At 35.7% G+C, this 23,161-nt stretch overlaps 1 protein-coding gene and 1 long non-coding RNA gene across 2 annotated transcripts in view; both read left to right on the top strand.

The window, feature by feature from the left end:
* The window catches only part of LOC149542508 (5'-3' exonuclease family protein), a 157,711-nt gene that overhangs the window by 65,706 nt on the left and 68,844 nt on the right, over positions 1-23,161 (top strand). Inside the window, exon 8 of the mRNA XM_089797444.1 lies at positions 22,287-22,410. Coding sequence (XP_089653570.1) covers positions 22,287-22,410 — 124 coding nt within the window. The remainder of the gene's footprint in view (positions 1-22,286; positions 22,411-23,161) is intronic.
* LOC149542510 (uncharacterized) lies at positions 120-1,212 on the top strand. Its single transcript, XR_016355469.1, has 3 exons — positions 120-399; positions 528-679; positions 818-1,212. It is a non-coding gene; the product is annotated as an uncharacterized LOC149542510 (long non-coding RNA).

Here is a 23,161-nt window from a genome sequence, read left to right as displayed (position 1 = left end):
TCTACGACATTTCATTTATAGCAGCGAGGTACTTCAAGTTTTCAACTTCATTTATATTTGATTGTTTTATGTTTTAAGTTTTAAAATTTATATTCAATTTTATACTTTTAACTTGATGTTGAAAATTTGAAATATGCTAATTAAAATATTTTTATAAATGTAACAAGACTCCTTATTGGCAGGGGATGATTGATGCAGTTTTCATTTGTGGTGCAGGGTTCAAAGTCCCCACTGAAGATGAGTTGAGTGGCCCCCTCTTGCTAGATATGGTTGAGGAGATGAAACTTGAGTTGGAGGACCACAAAAAGATTTGGAGCCAAAAAGGGTGTACCATCATGATGGATGGATGGACAGATAGGAGGTCTAGAACCCTCCTAAATTTTCTTGTTTCTAGTGGAGGTATTTCATCATGCTCTACTTCTTGAAGTCTAAAATTTAATGTATACTATTATTGAATAACAAAATTTTTGTTTTATTGAGTATTGATTCTTGAATGATAATTATTTTGTTTAATTTTCACTTTCAAGATCCACCATGTTTTTGAGGTCCATAGATGCTTCCTCACGTGTGAGAAATGCAAAATTCTTATGTGAGACTATTGAGGAGGTCATAAGGGAGGTGGAGGAAGACAATGTTGTCCAAGTGGTGACTGATAATGCAACTAATTATGTTGTTGCGGGTAAAATTTTAACTTCTAATTTTCTAAGTTCTACTTCTAAAAAAATTGTTTTAGATTTTCATTAAATTTTGAAAATTAAAAGTTTTTTAATACATAAAAAATTTTCATTGTCTACTAACTAATTTAAAATTGCTGCAGGAAAACTATTGATGGAGAGACACCCAAAGATCTTTTGGATTCCATGTGCGGCCCATTGCATTGACCTCATGTTAGAGGATATTGGCAAGCTTGTATGGGTGAAATCATGTGTTACCAAGGCCAAAAATCTTAGTAAGTTCATCTATAATCATGCCTTGGTCCTCAGCACTATGAGGAAATACACGAAAGGAAAAGAGTTGGCTCGTCCTGGTATCACAAGATTTGCCTCTAACTTTATCACACTACAATCCTTGCTGACTTCAAGGTTAGAGTTGAGGTGCATGTTTGTTGGTCCAGAATGGAGTTCCTCCTCCTTTGCCAGTAGCCCTGCAGGGATAGATGCAACAAAATGCATTTATGAGGATGATGGTTTTTGGGAGCCATGTTCGAAGATTGTGGAGGTAATTTAAAATTTAAATTTTAAATTTTAAAAGCTTTAAGTCTTAAAATTTTATTAATTAATTTATCTCATACATATTTTTGTTTTATTTTCATTGTGCAACTTTGCAAAGTTTCATCATTCACTAAATTGTTTTTTTGTTTAATTGTTTTGTAGATCATCGAGCCCCTTGTAGCCTTCCTACGAGTTGCTGATGGTGAGAAGCCCTCTATCGGTTACATCTATGAGGACATGGATAGGGTCAAGGAGGCTATTAAGGCCAAATATGTAGGAGTTGAGGAAAACTATAGCCTTATTTGGGACATAATTGATAGGAGATGGCAAAATCAGCTTCATAAGCCCATCCACGTAGCAACCTATTACCTCAATCTGGTATGCCATTTCCGTGATGATTTCAAGGCAGATGAGGAGGTTCTTAGTGGCCTATACACAGTGATATCGAAGATGTCCCCTAATCCCATAGATATATTGCTTGAGATGGATGCCTATAATAATGCATCAGGGCCCATTTTTTCAAGTCAAATTTGCAAAGAAGGTCGTATAAAATTGCAGCCAGGTAAAAATTGCAGCTTAAGTCTTATACAATCTAGTTCCTAAATTTCTAGCTTTAAACTTAAAGTTTAAATTTTGAAATGAGACTAATATTTTTTTCTTTTCCTTTTTTCAAAATTCAAATAGATGGTGGCAAATGTTTGGGCCTTCAACCAAAAACGTTCAGCAAATCGCCATTTGCATTTTGAGCTAGCCAAGTAGCGCTTTTGGATGTGAGCGCAACTGGAGCATGTTCAAGCACATCCACTCTAAGAGGCGTAACAGGTTGTCTATGCAGAAAATGAATAGGCTAGTCTTTGTGCACTACAACCTGCACATTAGGATCAGGGAGATTTTGGATAGTGACACCTCTCCGATTACTCTAGAGGAGGTTGATCCAGAGTCTGATTGGATCACTGAGGCTACTGATCCTGTCTTTGATGATGAGGACCTATAGTGGCTTGACCAGGCAGATAGAGAGGGCCAGGCTGAGGCTGTGGCTATGGCAGCAGAGGACCAGAGAGCTCTAGTTGTTCCTAGTGGCACCTCACAGACATTGGCAGAGCCAGAGGCAGAGAGTACAGTTGATCCTAGAGGCACTTCACAGGCTAATGCTATGGCTACTGAGACATCCATGACCTACCTTAGACGCCTTACTAAGAGGCATTTTATAGATTATACTGAGCCTGAGGTTGAGGCTGAGGTTGGGGATGAGGATGAGGATGACGATGAGGATGACAATGACGATGAGGATGAGCTTGAGGATGAGGATGATGATGAGGACTTCGACTAGGAGCCATAGCTGTAGACTTATAGTCTTGTTTTAACTTTTTGTTTAACAGTTTAACTTAATATATGATCAGCATTTGGAACATTTGAATTTGATGATGACTATTGAATCTTGATGTGTTGGATTTCATAATACATAATACATATACATTTTGATGGTTTGCATGGATTTATCATTTTATATATGATTCTATGTTTTACACTTTTACTTTTATAATGTTTCCTTCAGGCTTCAACTACTGTTTAACTTTAAAGTATGTCTAAACTTTAAAGTTAAACTTTAAACTTTAATTACTAGTAATATAGTATTTATTTTTAGCAATTTACCTTTGTATTATTGTACTTATGTAATCGATGTTTGACTTTTAAGTTTTAACTTGAAGTATGTGCATTATGATCAAATTATCTTCTATTTAATGATGTTATTGTGTCTTTACGCTTTATTCAATAATGGGTGCATGTAATGTTCTTTAAATCCTAAAAAATTTCAAAATTTCGAGGTTTTTTCACTTTGCCGAGTCATAGCCGAGTCACTGCCGACTCGGGTCAAGAGTCAAAGCCGGGTCACGAGTCAGGTTACCTTTGCCGAGTTCGAGTCTCGTTACACTGATATGCAGAGATAGGAGTTTGTAGTGTTAGACAGAGTTGGGAGATTAATCTGCTAAAGGTGGATTTCATAGTAGTCGAATAGGGATACATATTAGCTGGTGTAGCAGGTTACCAACAACACAGAAGCCAGACCTGTCGAATTTACTTATGCTATCTGCTGTCAGGATGGGGTCTAGTATTTGGAATTGTGGGTGAACTCAAAATCATCGCATACAACTTGTTGGGAGTAAGAGTGGTGGATGGATTGCCAGCAACCGCAGGTGCATTGCCAGAATTAATGAGGGTTGCATCATTATCCTCCATGTGCGAAGCATGCCGTTCATGTGAGCCTAAGCCGTTAGCTTCCACGGTAGCTCCAACAGTGGAATCAGTCAGTATTGCGGGTAGCATAATCAGTGTGCAGGTCCACGTGACCCCTAGCCATGAGCGTGGGAGTCCTGATTAGCCAACCCAGACCCCCATGAATCTGTACTCAGTGTGTTGACAAGAAGACTCACTCCAGATTAGAATTGGGTGCAGAGGTAGACCACTCACGGCAATGCCAGGTGCCATTGTTGTTTGCTCTATAATTATTTATGTAAAACATGCAATTTATAAGCTCAGGCCCGTAGACATTAATGAATAGCGTTGCTAAAATGTCTAATATAGTGTAACTCGGGTGAATGAAACTTCTGTTGATTTTGTTCGAAAATGCACTCTAACCATCTGCATTTCTTTTGATAAACTCATGTTATTGTTTTATTGTTCCACATCCTGCCGCAAAATGGGACATGATAAGTTAAACCGTTGGTCATCTTGCTAACCATATATTAAACCTACTTAGTAATCTGCTATTGCTGTACGGGCTTGGCATCTTATAGTGAGCTCTTGATTTTTTTTTTATATGAGGGAAGTGGGTCTCTTTCCCTTTATATTATCTTGCAAATAAGAAAACACACATTGACAGTGGCAAATCAGACTTTTTCTCAACTTGATTGACCAAAACCTAGAACTTTTTATCCATTCACATAAGGAAGTAGAGGAGTGACATCACAGAATTCAGTGCCACTTGCTCTAGAGTTCCAACTAAACCTCCCTCGAATCTGGTGTGGAAAAAGAAAGAGGTGATCATCAGAACTATACTTTATCCCCAGTAATAGAGAACAGAGAGGACGATACATTGATGTGATCCAAGAGTTTTAGATTAAGGTAAAAACAAGTTTTGAGGGGACCCGAAACCCCTAACAGCAGTAAAAAAGATGTTCAAACATAGCATAACGAAGACACAAGATCCTAAGACCAAAAAAAACACAAAATCAGGTTTTACAGGGACCTGAAACGACAGAATTTATCTAGAAAATGTGACCAAGTTTTACAAGGACCTGGAACCTACAAGTTTTACAAAGCTTATTAAATAGAAAACTAAAACTGAAAACAGAAAAAACCAGACCACTACTGTAGTTCCTTGATCATCTTGGCAGCCTCCTTCCCCACATCAGTTGTACTAAGAGTAGTATCAGTAGGGGAAAATCCAGTACTAGCAGTAACTTCAACAGCCTTTTTCCGTGAACTCAATTTGGTCCTCGAGGAGACATAATATCCTGATTGGTCTTCTTCCCCAAACTTGCCGCAGGCGCACACAAGCTAGAAGTATTGCCACTTTCCTTGATCATATGCCAAAGATCTTGTTCATATTCCTTCAATTTTTTAGGTATATTTCCCACCTGAGTTTTCAGCAGCATAAGTTTGGCTCGGTCATTCTCCTGATCCTTTTGCACTTTGCCCAATTTTTTCTTAAGGTTCATAATCTCATTGTAAGTCCAGGAATCTCCAAGGAGAGAGGAGTCGGCTTTAAACTTTGCAGTATTAAGGAAGGAGAGCGAAATCCCCAAACTCGGGTCATCCTCCTCCTCCTTAGGAATCTCCGTGCCCTTCTCATCCTCTTTACCTAAACCTTTCTCCCTTCCTATCTCCTCCTCCACATTCTCTTCTCCAAATCTCTCGGTTTCACCACCTTGGTTATCTTCATTACTAGTATTACCCGACCCTTCATCTTTTTCCAGACTTTCCTCCACATCATTCTTCCCAGTCTCATTTTTACTACCAGGATAACCCTCTAAATTAGAACTAACATCCCCCATCTTTGTGTCTTCCTCTGCCTCTACATTTTTATCTTCATCTTTATTAGAGGACTCAGTAATATCCTCAACATTTTTTTGGGGAGTATCCTTAATCACTAATTTCTTCTTCACACTCTGTCTTTCACCCCCTTTGCTCTTTCTAGACTGGGATTCACTCACTGACCCCCTTTTCTTTTTCGAAATAGGGGAAACAACAATCGCCTTTGTCTTATGGTAATTCTCAATTAAGAGAATGAGGCCTTCATGAAGGATAGGGTGAGAGTTGTTCTTCCTATGGGCTTGGAGGCTTTGTAATAACGAAAACCTCAGGTAGAAAGGAAAAGAAATCCTATCTTTATACCGGAAATGGTTCAGAAAAACAAAATGGAACTTGTGGACTCTTTTGGATCTTCCATCTAAAATAAAATATTCATGAAGACAAGATAACACATCCCTCCATATTACCTTTATCTGGTTAAACTTGTAAAAGTCCCCATTATTCTCCAACTTTTGCTCTTCCTTAGTTTTCAGAAACTTCTTGAAGGCGGCGTTAGAGATTGTCATTTCCTTGCTGTATTTTAGTCCATCTTTCGGGAGACCAGTCACTTCAGCAATGAAGTCCTCTGTGAGATGAACAGTGACACCATGCAAAGTTACCCTATCCTCGAACCAGTTCTTAAAGAAAGCTTCAATAACATGTGGTTTGAAGTCATGCAATCGCTCTAGGCAAAGAGTCACATTTCCTTTCTCAAGAATTTGCCAGACAACGGCTTTTTCCTTCCAATTTTTGCAATTTTTGGGCTCTTGTTTCCTCGGCTCTCCCCCCATATTCAAACAATGTGTGTCTCTAAGAACGAACAGAGTAGCTAAACCCAAAAAAAGAGACGATACAATTCCTCATGTCCATTTATGGATAATTGATGCTTAATATATCCTTAATGGCCTTCTTCACAACATCGTTCTGAATTATGCATATGATAATCACCCATGTATTTGTGATGGGGAATTAAATGACATTTCTTGAGTCTCCACAATTCAGAGGAATCAAGGCTCCTTAGCACATACTCATTGAGACAGAAAAAGAGCAGTGGAAATAAAGGAGAAATGCAACCCAACACAAAGACAAAGGCAATAACTAAGATTTCTCAAATGAGGTAGCCTCTAGAGCTTATTGAGAAGAACAAAGGAAAATGATGCCCTTGACTTATGAAAAAAGACTTGTCTCTTAGTATGCTAATATTATTCTAATCTTGGTGAATCGTGATGGAATTGTTTGGTGGGTCCCAACCCACCCACATTAATGAAACCATCCCAATGCTCTAGATGATTATCATATATTAGATTATCTTGGGAATCTATTCCAAAATTATCCAAAATATCGGTGGTTTGATTGCTTCTCTTTTGTAATGACCAAAAGTGAAGAAATAAAAAACTTATAATAAATACTAGGCTTGATGTAGGATTCTAGTCATCTTTCAGTACAAAGAATTTCTCCGTTTCAAAGCATTGATAATAATTATAGATTTCACCCTTTACACATTCTTTTCAACCTGTACAGATGGGCATGCTGAAGCCTTACTTAAGCCAAGGGCTTGAGCTTTGACTTTATTATTTGTACCATTGATGAAATTTTTTGTCATGGCTCTGATAAGGGAGCTAGAGCTATATCTGATTATGCACTTGGCTTTGGAAGTGTAAGAGTCACTAATGGACTTGATCTCCCATGATCACTTGCAAAACCAAGATCAACCTTCTACATGAGAGCAACAAAGAGGTTGAAATGCTGGAATATGGTGCAATAATAGAATAATGATATTATAAATTTATAACACTCAAATTGATACAATATGTATCAGCAGTCCCTTGTACCAACTGAGCTGATATGAACTCATTTGGATTTGCTCACAAGGCACTGGTGAGTGCTGATTGCGCGAATATAGGCATATAATTCTATGATGCTTATTAACACCCAAATACCCAAATTTGGTGGGAGTTTTACCTACTTGGAAAATGCCAAACACGCGGTTATGCCAACTCAGTTGAAGACAAGAAAATGGTTATGGAGTGGTGGCTAATAAATCGAAAAGATGGTGAGACATTCAACTACCCAAAGTTGAGTCTAAATTATTCACATAATTGTAGGATTCTGCCAGGTGTTCACATAATAGAAGGTAAAATAATAACATACACCAACACACCCCTTAAGTGTAGCTCAAGTGGGGGAAAAGACATACAAATGGGTGCTGGCTATAAGGCCATGTTAGCTATCCATAAACAAGCTTTAACAAATGAAGAAAAGGAGAAAATGCAGTGAGACAAAACTCCTCCATAAAAGAGAAAAGCAAAAAAAATTTCCGAACATAACAAATCATCCCATGCGAGAAAATATTCTCTCTAAAATAGAAAATATAAGAAAGATTGTGTAGATTTCTTGAAAAGGAGTCAAATGTGCCAATGGTTGAAGTTTGGAACTAGATGGCGAAGATGGACCACAATTGTCAAACAACATTCCTTTCCTTTGGAAGAAACAAAACCAAATAGGTCTATGCAAAAAATAACCATTTCTGGAAGGAATATGAAGGAAGAATGATGGAGATGCATGATGTCTCTAAACTTTGTTGAGGTTTCCATATGAAAATGCTGAAAGTTCTCACCATCAAATTATGTGTTCTATGCCATGTTGTAGAAGATGACAATCCAGGACCTAGTGGAGATGGATCAAGAAAAAGGTGCCTCCCCCAAATGCAGCTCAATAGTGGTCATAGTTATTTCAAAAGTTTCTAGCAGGTTTGTTGGGTGGATATTTTGCAACCGATAGTTTTGGGTAAAATCCAATCACAAAATAGGATGAGCAGCCACAACGTGTGAGATAGAGTCTCTCCTACCTTAAAGGGAAGGCTCCCCCTTCTCACCATTCCTTGGATTAACTCAATGTAAGCAAGAAGTTGAGAGATTTTGTAAAAGGGTGTTACCAATATTCTTTCCTCTTATCTTTCTGAAAAGAATCCACTCACCTGCGGAGCGAGTAATGGGTAAGATGAAACCTCAAACTACACTTCTATCTAAAGTTGTAAACGGTGATATCGATAAACTAACACTAACTCAAAGGCTAGTTGAAAGCGTACCAATTTGGCTCTAAGTCCTGTTTTAACCTATTCTATAAGAATAACCTCTAGCATTGGGGCACAAAGACTTCCAGAAGTAGAGAATTCTAGCTATTTTTCATGAATTTGAGATGGTAATACAAGCTAAAGTCAAAGCTCTTAGTCTATGTATTGCCACAACCGCTCCCAATCAAAGCTTCGGCTCCGATTGCGTCTTAAATAACTACGCTCTATTATTGAACACAATAATAATATGAATCAAAGACAATAGGCACAAATTATAGTCAAAGCTTCTAATTTGTAATATTACAATTGCTTCCAGTCAAAGCTTCAATTCAATTGTTTCTTTTATTCACTTTTTCTCCCAAATTCGTACTACACAATCAAAGTTATGCTTGCACAAATGTGGCAGAGCTTTCTTGCATACAACAAAAGATAATATCTACAATGAGGGGGCACTCCTTTATATAGGCAAAGGAGTTGAGAAAAAGAAGGAAAAAGTAGGAGCAACTCAACAAACTTTGACCTAGTCTACCTAACAAGAGAAATTATTGGATTACATGTCATTACACATGTAAATCGTATTACATGTAATTACACATTTTCATGTAATACATCCTCTTCAATTACAAACATGAAATATGAAGAAGAAAGATGGAAGAGAAATGAAACAATTCTAGGGATTGTTTCGAAGGACCTTGTATTGGCGATGCAATCCCAGATGATAACAAGATCGGGAGTTCATGTATTTTGTGCCACTGCATTCACCTTGATAACTATGGTGTTGTGTCTTTTGATAGCTTCTGACTCTCTTGGATTAATTGTCCATTGTCATTTGAAAACTTGGTGTGATCAAGCTTTTCTCGCTCAAGTTTTTGTGAATTCTCCTTTGTAGATTGACACATTTTGGAATCTCTAACTCTTCAAAAACCTTCTTGACGGTGTTTGGATGTAAACTTGGAATAAGTTTCCATCAGCACCTTTATCTTTTTTTGTTTTGAAGTAAAGTGCTTGGCGCATTTCCACACAAACTCAGGGTCTCGAACGATCATTGGGAAAATGGAGACCAAATGAATTATCGCTTCTTTGAATCTGAAACACATCTTGACGGGATGCCATCTGTTCTTTGAAGAAGTTCTTACGTACCTTGAAGAGTGCGCTGCAACATGAAAGTTTCAATGGGATTGAATCCATGAAATATGAATGTTTGAAGTAAGGATTAGATACTTATGAAAGACGTATGATGGCTGGAAATGAACTAGAAAGCATATGTATTTGGATGGAAAGGGCCAAAGTCTGATTTGAAAAGATGGATTGCATGTGGGCAATGATGGGTTTTTGTGGGTATGGCCGAGAATGCAAGTTAGGATGCATATGGATGTGTGCAAATGGTGACTTTGGTGTTTAAAAGAGTGACCTTTACCAAAATCGAGTTCTCAAGATGCAATCGCATGTAAAGTAATTTACATGTAATCATGACTTGATACAAACATGTAATTAGGTTCAGAAGATGGAAATGCGTTTAAATGGGAACAAAGGATGAGATTTCATGTAAATGTGGATGGAGGGTGAGATTACATGTAATCGCATGTGGAGAATGAGATGCAGTGTGTTATGACATGGAAAGTGGAATTACATGTAATTGCTCTTAAAGTCTAGTTGCATATGAAAGGAATGGATGCAATGTGCCTTGGCATGTAATGGCGAATATGGAATGAAATGATGCACTTGCACGAAGAGGTGGAAGGTGGAGCGAAGTGAAATGTGCTCAAGTTCTTGGGAAAGAACTTGCAATTTATTCCAAATGAAGAAAAACGAGGAAGCAAGCAAACAAACAAGAAAAACAAGCACAAAAGAAACATGTGCCTTTGGTCTTAAACTCAAATATGTCAACAAGCAAGTTGCTTTCGAGTGCAAATTTGAATTTGGGAAAATTCCTAAAGTGTGAAATGAGAGTTTTCATTATTTTTTAAAGCAAAATGCACTTTTCATGGCATATATATGGACAAGTGTGCAACTTCAAGCTAAAATATGCATGAAAATGACAAGCATGAATTGATGAGCAAGTTTGAAAATGTTCACTTGGAGATCAAAGAGCCAAAATAGCAAGAATCATAGACTTTGAAGACCAATTCTCCTCCAAATCCGGATTCTCAAACAATAAGTTGACTCCTTCCATACTTGCATGTAATGGACATTCAATGGTTGAATTTGATATGAGAATGCCAAAACTGTAGTGTCCAAAAGCAATAGCATGCATTAAAACTCAAAAATGAGCCCTCTTCACCCAAATGTATGGGCTGAAATGCCATTTTTTGAGTTTTATTGAACAAAAATGTAACTTTTAAATGCAAAAATCTGGGCTGTTTTTTACAAAAACATTGCAAAAAAAACATGTTCTGAGTCATTTTTGACTTGTGAATGCAAAAACGACTTTCCCAAATATATATACATGGACCCAAATGTAGAAATGTGGCTTCAAAATGCAAAAAAGTGGATAAAAACCCTAATTTTCTGGGCGTTTTTAACAAAAACGTGACTCATAGAGGGCATGAAATGAAGTTTTTTTTGACATCTAAAGGTAAAAATATGTTCTTCAATAGAATATATATGGATTGAAACCTCAAAACAACTTCTATTTGAGCCAAAAAGTGATCAAAACTGCCCCAAATCTAGGCGTTTCAAACAAAAACGTGGCTCAAAAATGCAAAAATATGAGTCACTTTTGTCTTGGATATGCAAAATCATGGCCCTCAAATGCATATATATGCATTAAAACTCAAAAACGCCCCTCTTGTGATGGATTTCAAGCCATTATATTGGCAGCTCTAATCATTTTTGATGAAAAATCTGTTCTTGAAGGAGGAAAACATCAAGTTTTTTGCCCTTGAATCTTCAAAAATGAGTTTTTGGGATGCAAATGTATGCTTTGTGAGCAAAACACACTTTAGAGATGCATACACATGTTTTAGAAACATGTCTTGAGCTTCCTTTTACCCAAACACACATTTTGGGTGCATTGACATGTTTTAAAAATATGCATTTTGGTCAAAAACGGGTTTTCAAGATGCATATGCATGTGTTCTAAGCAAAATGCACCTTTTTGATGTCTTTGCATATTTTTGCAATATGCATGTCTCATTTTTTGGTGTGATTGCATGTTTTAGCAATATGTATTTGCATCTTTTTTATGCATTTACATGCATTTTCATTAAAAATCTCACCTTTTAGATGCAATGACATATTTTTTATGAAAATGTGCTTGTAGACATGTTTGCACAACTTGAGCGACAAATTAAGCACATGTCAATTTAATTTTTGAAGAAATATTTACTCAAATGGGTCATAAAAAAAATTTACACTATATAGATAAATATATAATGTGCAAATACATTTTAAAAGTAATATTTACTAAGATGTTTTGATTTAAAACACAAAAAATAAATTAAACTATATAGTTAATATAGTCACTTATGTGAAAAATCAAAAAGCAACTCAACTTAAAATTATAACTTAAAGTGCACTATATTTACTTTAAGTGAAAATTAAAAGGATAACGTAACTTAGAAACATAATAGAAAGTGAATTTAAGTTATATATTTCAAAAAATGAATGTTAACTTAAAAATATAACATGATATTTTTAATTCGTGTAGTTGCACCTAAAATAGTCATATCATTTGATTGCCAACTCTAGTTAAGTCCAAAGATATATCAAATTGAAAGGAAAACTGAAAGTAATGATGAGCAAAATCAAAGGACCAAAAACCAACAAACACACTCAAAAACGGAAAAAAGGACTTTGAAGGCCTCAAAATCAAGCATAGGCTCAACAAACATAAAAAATAAAAAAGACTTGATGAAAGCCTTCAGTAAAATAGTTCATTATATCAATTGGTTGATCAATATTATCCAATTAAACAACAAATTAAACTTGGAGAAAAACAAAACTAAGTTGAAAAAGTTTCACACTGTTACCTACATTTTATGTTGACAAAATGCATGACAACAAAGTTCATGAAACATAATATTTATGCGTTCAATAGAACTCACAAAATAGACCTATGATGTCTTTAAAATACTCATCCCAAGGAGTTGTGTCTAAAAGATTATGAATATCCGATTGCATTGAATCAACAGGATCCATAGAAGTACTAGAATCATAAAAAACAATAGTTGATGTAGGAGATGGAATATCATCACATATCACTTGAACTTTAGTTAAAAGAATACCAAGATTCACTTAACCATACTGTTGGAAACTATAAATCGAACAATTGTTATGTTGTCATTGATGTCAAACTTTATTGTTGAGACATTTGCTAATAGTGTAGAGTGCCATATCGGTTGATTGATGACAAGGATATGAAAAGAGAGATAACTAGTGAAGTTGTTGAGTAAAGGGAAGTAAGTATGTTGGGATTACAATGGGCACTTGATCAATTAGTCTTTGATATGATAATGTGTTGTTTAATCATTATATAAAGTGAAGAAGACAGTTGAGTTAATACATAGAAGAGAAGACAAGAAGTTGAGAAAAACAATAAGCTTGACCGAGTGACATTTTCACTAGGTCAATGAAGTAGAAGATTAAGGAACTTAAGAGATAGCCGAGAAAGCAATATCAACTGAGTGTTCGTTATGGCTGAGCAAGATGAAGAAGGAAAAATGTAGTAGTGAGCAAACCGTATAAGCCGAGCGAGATAGAGCAATAGAAATTGAGCTACCTAGTGATGACCGAGTAGAAAGAACATAGTAATGATCGAGTGTCGGCATTTTAACAATTTGTGAAGAATCGAGTTTTGAGGCCGACATAGTTGAATTTTCGGATCGGTCAAAATGGGTGAATGATAAGGATTGATGAACTAGCGTATTTAATGCACAAATTGAATTTGTTAAGCGATCAAAGGCAAGGATTTAAAGAGAAATTTCTAGTAATTTCAAGAAAGGATAAGGACAAAACGATGGATAGATTCAATGAATTTGATCAAACCTTAAGATCAATGGTGATGTTTAAGCGGAAAAAGTTCAAAGCTACCTTTTAAGGAGGTATAAGAGATGTTTTATAAAGGTTGGTTTGTTGTTGATTGACGATTTTGTGAAGAACCCGTGAAGAACAGAGTAGCAGAGGAAAAGTGAGAAGATTGGTGAAATTTGATTGTTTGAAGGGTTGCCAAGCAGATCAGAGATGGGCAACATGATGGAGTCCAGTTAATGAACCAACAAATGAGCCGAATGAAAATTTGAATTTGCAAAGTGAGTTGGATCTTGACAGATCAAACCTAGTTGTTACTTTCTAACCTCTGAGGTAGTAAAATCCTTTAATCAAGGTTGACCTAACAGTCATTTGTAAATCTTTTAATCAAGGTGACATTCTAATAGAATGGTCCAAAGTCCTCTAACCAAACCACTCCTAACAGGGTGATTAAATCCTTTAACAGAGTCACACGTAACAATGTGTTTTGTAACCTTTAACAAGGTTGACTCTTAATCGAGCTCACTTCAGAAGAGTGAAAAGTGGTAGCATGTTACTTGGTGGTTTTTCCCAGATTGTGTTTCCTCGTTAAATCATGGTGTCATATATGTGTGAATGTTGTTTTGTGATGCATGCTATTTATTGTTGTTTATTACTGTTGATCAACATATATCGAACACAAAGCTAGTGATGAATGAATAAGTTAAGTTGTTGATGAGTTGCTATATTGGCCGAGTGATTTTATGAGTTTGAATAAGTTGTTTGACATTGTTAAAAGTTGAATTGGTATATATGAACCTGAGGATAACCGATTCACCCCCCCTTTTAGTTATTCTGAATATTCTAACAATTGGTATCAAAGCTTTGGTGCTTGTAAGGAAAGTTTGAAGAACTAAAGTTGAAGATCAAAATGTATAAGAAAGAGGCACCTAAGCTGAACAAAGAGAACTTCATTGCATGGCAATGATTGATGAGATTGCATCTATTTGGAGTTGGAGATTTTGCACTATACTACTTGGACAATTGATACATTGAAGTACCTAGGCCCATGACTATTGAGAAAATGAAGGAGAAGCAGGAGCACAATCAAATGATGATAGATCTGGCATCTTCCTTGAGTTATGCTAAATTTGATGGTGTGAAGGATTCCACTACTACAAAACTAATCCACGGAGGAGACAAAAATGTGTTAAGGGCTAAGTCATAAAGTTTGAGAGGCAAGTTCGATGATATGAGATGAAAGGAGAGACTGTTGCATAGTATTAGAGGAGCTGGAGCAAACATATTTGATGAGATTGTGATAAGGAAGGCATTGAGGACTTTACTTCATATGTATTTAATTAGAGTATCTACAATTCAAGAGCTGAGATGTACACCTGATAATGATTTGACCTTCCAATAGGTGGACTCAGTGCATTTGAATTGTCAAAATTTGGATAACTATACACCTTCTATTATTGAGGGTGCTTTCAAGTCTCAACTAACCCTTGATGGATCTAAAAGAAAGAAAAAGAATAAGCATGTGGATAGCGATAGTGACTCAGATGACGATCTTGATCATCTTGAAGCATTATTCGCAAGAAGGCTACCTAGAGGAAAGGGCAAATACAAAGGTAAACTTCCTATTATCTGTTTTACATGTAGCAAAGTTATTCATATTATTGCAAGATGTCTTCACAGAGATGACCTAGAAGAAAGGAAAGACAACAAATACTGAGGAAGGAGAGACAATCGAGAGAATTGAGGTAACAAAGACTACAAAGGCAAAGGTAAGAAATCTTGTTACATTGCTAAAGAAGATGGTTCTAATAGAGATACGGATGAAAATGACGAAGAAGTTGTTTATGTTGCAATGAAAGATGAATTTGATGAACAGAAAATTGCTTTAATCTCACATGTGAATAAGAATGATAGATGAATAATAGATAGTGGTTGTTCACTATGATTGGTGATACAAGTAAGTTTGAAAAACTAAAACGTTATAATGGAAGTAGTGCTAAATTTGGAAATGATACACCATGTTATGTGAAAAGTAAAGGATCAATTATATTGAATGACAAGATCAGATGTGATAATGCATATTGGGTTGATGGTTTGAAATATAAGTTGTTGACTGTGGCATAGTTGAATAGTTTAGGCTACCAAGTTGAAAAGAGTAAGAGGGTTACTAAGATTGAGCAAAATTGATAAAGTGATGTGCGAACAATGTCAAATGGGAAAAATGACAAAGTCTAGTGTCAAGAGCAAGACCTATTCTTTTGATGATATTTTGGAGTTGGTTCATACTGATTTATGTGGTCCTATTGGAGTGCAAAGCTATTATAGTGAGAAGTCCTTTATTCTATTTGTTGATGATTTCTTTAGAATGATGACTGTGATGTTTCTTAAAGAAAAATCAAATGCATTTCAAATGTTTAGTGGTATTTGGCTAGAGTTGAAAAGGAAACAAGTACGAGTCTGAAGTGCTTGAGATCAAATAGAGGAGGTGAATTCATATTAGATGAATTCAATATATTCTGTAATGACAAAAGAATCAAGAGACAAATGAATGCACCAAGGACTCCACCACAAAATGAGATAGCTGAAAGAAGTAATAGATAAATTAGGGACTGTGCAAGAGCATTGATGATGAAAAAGAATGTTTCACGAAAGCATTGGAGAGAAACAGTAAGTATTGCTGTTTAAACAGTGAACCGAGTTCAAGTTAAGAAAAGTACAAACAAAACCCCCTTTGAACTTTGGTATGGCTATGAACCTAATGTCAATTATTTCAAAGTCTTTGGAAGCAAATGTTTCATATTGAAAGATGCAAGGAAATGAAAACTTGATGCAAAGAGTGATGAAGGTATATTCCTAGGATATTCCACTAAAAGCAAGGCATATAAGTATTTGAATTCTAACACTAACAAAATTGTGGAAAGTGTAAATGTTAGAGTTGATGAATTTGTAGAAAAGAATGAAGAGGAATGCCAGAAAGAACCTGAAGATTACAGAAACTTTGTCTACATCTATGAAAGAGAACTTAGTACATTATTTGAACCAAAGAAAGAGGCTGCTGAGCATCAACAGCTAGGCACAATCGAGGTTCAGCAGAAAAGCTCTATCGAGCATCAACATGCTGCCAAGCATTAGGCTATAGGAGCCGAGTTACACAGAGAAGAAGCCGAACATCAGAGAGAGGAGGCCGAACACCAGACAGACAATGCTGAGTTGCAGCTAGAGAAACCTGAAGAAGATGAGCAAGTTGGACCAAGTAAATTACCACAAGAAGAAAGAAGATCTTAACCTGTCTTAGCAAAATATGTTAGAAGACACCATACAATAGATCAAATCATTGGAGACAAAGATTCAGGAGTCATGACAAGAAACAAGTTGAAAAAAGATACATGTTTACTATGTGAGTTTGAGCCTAGATCAATTAAAGATGCTCTAGAGAATGAAGATTGAATTAAAGTAATGAATGAGGAAATTGATCAAATAGAAAAGAACAAGACATGGACATTGGTACCAAGACCAAAGGATATGAATGTGATTGGAACAAAGTGGGTATTCAGGAACAGGTTGAATGAGAAAGGTGAAGTCACAAGGAACAAAGCAAGACTAGTTTGTAAGGGATATGCACAAGAAGTAGTTGACTATGGAGAGACATTTGCCGTAGTTGCAAGGTTGGAAGGAGTGAAAACTTTACTTGCATATGTTGCTACAAAGAATTCAAAGTATAAAAAGTGGATGTGAAATCTACATTTCTGAATGGAATCCTGGAAGAAGAAGTCTACATTGAACAAGCTGAAGGACTTGTTGATCGTGGCAAGAGGAACTTGGTAGGAAAACTGCACAACACATTATATGGTTTGAAGCAAGCAAGCCCTTAGAGCATGGTATGAAAGGTTACACACTTATATGATGAAAATTGGTTTTGCAAGAACTGATGAAAATTGGTTTTGCAAGAATTGATGACAATAGCAATCTGTATGTGAAAAGTGAATTTGAGAGTAAGGTATTACTAGCTGAAATATTTGTTGATGATATCATATTTGGAGGACATGATTTGTTATGCAAATCATTTTGCTAATGAGATGAAGAAAGTATTTGAGATGTCAATATTTGGAGAGATTAAATTATTTGTTGGTTTGCAAGTTTAATAGATGAATAAAGGTATGTACACTACACAATCAAATTATATCAAAGAGATATTAAAGACTTTTGGAATGGAAGATTCAAGACCAGTTGGAACATCTATGGTTATTGGTCACAAACTTTCTAAGAATGATGATTGTGCTGAAGTAAATTAGACATCATACAGGTCAATGATTGACAAATTGCAATATGTTGTTTATAGCAGACTTGACATTGCATTAGATGTTGGTATTGTTGCAAGATTTTCTGCTAATCCTAAGGAGAATGACATGATGGTTGTGAAAAAGATATTCAGATATTTGAAAGGAACAAAAGAACTATGGATTATGGTACAAGAAGAATGACAAGTTTAAGTTGAAAGTTTACACAAATGCTGATTGGGCTAAAAACATTGATGATAGAAAGAGTACAAGTGGAGGAGCCTTCTTTCTAGGAAAGAAATTGATTTCATGGACAAGCAAGAAGCAAAATTGGATTTCTCAATGCACAACAGAGGCTGAGTATGTTGTTGTAGCAGTTAATTGTTCAAACATTGTGTGGATCAAGCAATTGTTGAAAGGTATGAGGGAAGAGATTATTGAACTTGTGGTGATATATTGTGATAACACAAGTGCTATAAACATATCTAAGAATCCTGTGATGTATAAAAAGACCAAATATATTTCTACAAGTATCATTACTTGAGAAAATTAGTACAAGACAAAGAAGTGAAACTAAAATATGTGAACACAAAGGAGCAGGTAGCTGATATATTTACTAAGGCATTAACTATGGATGCATTTGAGTATCTAAGATGTAATTTAGGGATCATTCCCTTATCTGAAGCGTGAAGAGATGCAACATTGCAACAAATGTTATGATCATAATATCTTACACATTGTTGTGAAAAAAAGGGCAGAGGTATAAGTAGATGAAGCTACAAGACAAAGATGAAAGAGGAAGTGATATTGCAAGATCACTTAGATAGTGACATAGTGAGGATGATGTGTACATAATGTATGATGTCTTTGGCATTGTTGTCAAAGAGGGAGAGTATGTTATCAAGTTATCATCGGAGGGAGATAAGTATGACAGTTACCATCCATCTAGTGAAAGAGGGAGAAGCTGAACTACAAGAAGAGATGTCAAAGAGGGAGTCAATACAATTGGTGTCACAAATCCATGAAACTCAAGATGAGAATAAGAATGAAACTAAGGATATTAATGAAGATTTGTATCAAATCAAAGAGGGAACTGATAATGATAAATCATGAGAAAGTCTTTTGCATTTGCATGGTAACTGCTATCAATGCCAAAGAGGGAGATTGTTGGAAACTACAATTGGAACAATTGTTATGTTGTCATTGATGTCAAATGTTACTAGTAAGACATTTGCTAACAGTGTAGAGTGCCATATCAGTTGATTGATGAAGAGGATTTGAAAAGAGAGATAACTAGTGAAGTTGTTGAGTAAAGAGGAGTAAGCATGTTGGGATTACAATGCACACTTGATCAGTTAGTCTTTGACATGATAATGTGTTGTTTAATCATTATATAAAGTGAAGAAGACAATTGAGTTAATGTATAGAAGAGAAGACAAGAAGTTGAGTAAAACACAGCTTGACCGAGTGATAATTTCACTAGGTCAATGAAATAGAAGATTAAGGAACTTAAGAGATATCCGAGCAAGCAGTATTAGTCGAGTGTTAGTTATGGTTGAGCAAGATGAAGAAGGAAAAACGTAGTAGCGATTGACGTAGCGAAGACCAAGCAAGCCAGTGTAAGTTGAGCTACCCAGTGATGATTGAGCATAAGAACATAGTAATGATCGAGTGTCAACATTTTAACAGTCTATGATGAATCGAGTTTTGAGGCGCCGAGATAGTTGAATTTTCGAATTGGTCAAAACGCGTGAATGATAAGGATTGATGAGCTAGCGTATTTAATGCATAGATTGAGTTTGTTAAGTGATCAAAGGCAAGGATTTAGAGAGAAGTTTCTAGTAATTTCAAGAAATGAGAAGAAGGGCAAAATAATGGATAGATTCAATAAATGTGATCAAACCCTAAGATCTACAGTGATGATTAAGCAACAAAACATCAAAGATACCTATTTAAGGAGACATAAGAGATGTTTTATAAAGGTTGGTTTGTTGTTGATTGGCGATTTTGTGGAGAATAGAGTAGCAGAGGAAAAGTGAGAAGATTGGTGAAGTGTGATTGCTCGAAGGGTTGCCAAGCAGATCTGAGATGGAGAATATGATGAAGTTCAGTCCACGAACCAACAAATGAGCTGAATGGAGATCTAAATTTGCAAAATGAGTTGTATTTTGACAAATCAAACCTAGCTGTTACTTTCTAACCATTGTGGCAGGAAAATCCTTTAATCAAGGTTGACCTAACAATCATTTGTAAATCCTTTAATCAAGGTGAGATTCTAATGGAATGATCCAAAGTCCTCTAATTAGGCCACTCATAACAGGGTCACACCTAATAGTGTGTTTTATAAAGTTTAACAGGGTTGGCTCTTAATCGAGCTCACTTCAGAAGAGTGAAAAGTGGTAGCATGTTACTTGATGGTTTTTCCAAATTGGGTTTCCACGTTTAACCCTGGTGTCATATATGTGTGAATGTTGTTTTGTGATGCACATTATTTACCATTATTTATTATTGTTAGTCATATAATAAACAGAGAGCTAGGGATGAATGAATAAGTTAAGTTGAGAATGAGTTGCTATATTGGCTGAGTGATTTTATGAATTTGAATTAGTTGTTTGAATTAGTCTAGTGTGAACTCAACGCTTTGTCCTTCCGCATCATGTGTGATTTGATAAATGGAAAGGATATATGTTGACAATGAAGGTACACAAAGAACTTCATTGAATGATTTTTCGTCTATGCCTATGGAACCTTTCCCACAAACACACTTATGTGTTATTAGCCATCAAGATGTTTGATGACGAATAAGTTTCAAATAAAGAGAACATACTCTATTCGACCTAATGGGCTTTCTAGATGCATCAAATCCTGTTCTGGTCTTTTGCACCAGCTACACTCCTCTGTGACTGGCCGGAGACAGTGTAGTACCTCTACACATCGGCATGTATATCATTATGTGATGGATTTCTTTTCGCCCAAGAAAGCCTCCTAGTGCTTTCTCTATCTCTTTTCTTTGTTGCTATTTATTTGGTTGTTTTCGCTTTTCTTCGAACACCTTTGTGTGCTCCTGTTGGTGTTAGCCTCACTATTGTAATCTTTCAGTCCCATAGACCACTTTTTGGTCTTTTGTTGGACATTAATATCATTATCTTATCTTATCTTATCTATGATGAAGCCATATGATCTGAAGCTCCAAATTCAAGGATCCATCTCCCTGACTTAGAAATTGCAATTGCAACAAGTGCTAGTTTGACTAGCAATCAATGCTTGTGACTTTTAAGTCTTGATGAGACCCATTTGAATTAGCTCTGCTTCCTCTTGGATCAGAAGACCTGAAAATGGATCAGAAGTAAGCTCAACATATGTAGCTCTCATAGAAAACCTATTGGTTAGCTCTCATAGAAACCCTATTGGTACGAAAGAGAGAAGCAAATATAGAGTACTTAGGCTCAAGCTTGGATAACACATTGAGAATTGACTATATATCCTTCTTAGTAATCTTGCAAATCTTTAGCTGTGTTCTTAGTTGTTTATTGGAGATATAGTCTTTGATTTGGTTGAAACTTTTTGGATCAAGATTCATCAGGTAATTATCAATTTTATAACCCCTAATATGTTCAGTTTGACCATGCAAATTTGAAAACGAGAGACTGATGATAACGAAAAATGGACAGACCCTCAAATAACTAGATCAAGTGGGCCATTTTCAATAATTTGTTGGATGAGCAATCACGATTTGGGAACGATGAACCCATAAAGGCTGTTCGCAGAGCTGACAATCTGATTCATGGGAACCAACAGTTTCAAGCATGATTAATTAAATGTTCTCTGTTGCAAGAAATTTGAGTGAATGAACCTCTTTGCTCCTTTATGCTGTATTTTAGTTATAAATTAGGTCGCTGGGCTCAAGTGTAAGCCTATCGAGACTTCTTATAACCACAATGTAGTTCAGGAGCTTTTAGAACTTTGGTTTCAAATTTTATAGATCTGTTGGAGCCTTCGACGCCAAAACAGGTGTGTATATCTTGGATATTTGTTTCTTAATCCTCAGTGATCAGGTCCATTATTTGTCATGTTAAGTTATCATTCTGCAATTTTGTGGAGTATTCTAATTTTATCCCTGTTTTAAGTTGAGAGAGCACTTATTAGAATGTCAGCTTCTGATTTTTTATGTGTTTGTTTATGACAGTCCCATGATTAAACAGGAGAGTTGGCCTGAATCTGAAGTTTGCTTCTGTGTAATATCATATTTTGAACTTAACCAGCCTGTTGAACTAACTGTGAGGCACATGTAGAAGTAATCAAACGGCTAAACTTATTTTTAGACATCAACACTCCTTTACAGGACATTGTTCAGGCAGAAGGCTACACAGATTCATTTGACATCATTTTTTCTCTCTTTTGTTTCCTGTGGAGAATAATTGTACTATGACTACCGAATAAATTTCTTATAAATTATTTGTATTTAGAAATGTCGCATTACTCATAATCATTACTAATATTATTAATTGTTTTTCTTTTTCACTGAGAATCATTTTGCTAGTAAATGAAAGGATTTGCAATGTTATAGTTTCCATAAAGATTGCTTTTTGAAGAGAGAGAGCTGGAATAAAGAAAGACCATCCTTGATACTTTGTTTATTGCAGAAAACATCACTGCTTTCTTAACTTTCAATTTTTTGTTTGGCAGGATGAGACTTCTACCTTCAAGAACTCAGGGCAAACAAATTACAGTACCAATGAATTCTATAAAGAGAAACAGAAGCGGGCTTTGGAATTACCTGTTCAAAAAAATGTCATGACTAATTATTTCTGTATCCATCTGATTTTATGCTAGATTGTTTTAGTTCTGTCACATTCTAAATTGGATAAGATGGCATCTTGGAAAATCAATAATGAAAAACTGATAAAAAGGGTACATTTGTACATTCTCTTAAAACCTACTGCACTATTTGTCGAATGCTTAATATCTTAGATAGTCTTATAATTTCAATCTCATTTCTGGCACTGAAAGCTAATGTAGGGTAGTGCTAACCCATTGGCCATACAAGTCCTTGAGCCAAAATGGATAGCATTTGGAATTTTAAAGTGTGGAAAGAATATTATCGACTTGAATTGCAAGTAAATCTTTATGCAGTATACTAGCAAATGTCTGTTATTAATATAATTATTCTTGGTCTACAGGCATTCTTAATGATAGATGAACAGTATGCATTTTTGTGTTTGTATAAGGTAGATGGGGACAGATAGTAGTCTTTGACAAAAGTATGAGTGTTTGACTCATACCTCATACCCATATTAATTGCCATCCTACAGGACAATCATTTTTGTTTCAATTAATTTTGTCAACATTTTTACCTAAAAAATATTTTCGAATCACAATTTTCATTACTATATCGTGTTCCAAGTGGATATGTCACCATTCCCCAAGTCATCGTTCCCATTCCTGTGGCATTTCTTAGATGACATGATGGTATAGGATGCCATTGGCCATCCACAGAATTCCTTAAAAACTCTTAAGACATCCCAAAAATGGCACCAATTAGAAATAAATGTTCATGATAT

This window comes from Cupressus sempervirens, chromosome 8, assembly GCF_028749045.1.
Source record: "Cupressus sempervirens isolate cs-2001-9-10 chromosome 8, ASM2874904v1, whole genome shotgun sequence".
In the NCBI taxonomy this organism is placed as follows: Eukaryota; Viridiplantae; Streptophyta; class Pinopsida; order Cupressales; family Cupressaceae; genus Cupressus; species Cupressus sempervirens.
Note: the sequence above shows the minus strand (reverse complement) of the source record. Positions and strands in the feature narration are given on the sequence as shown.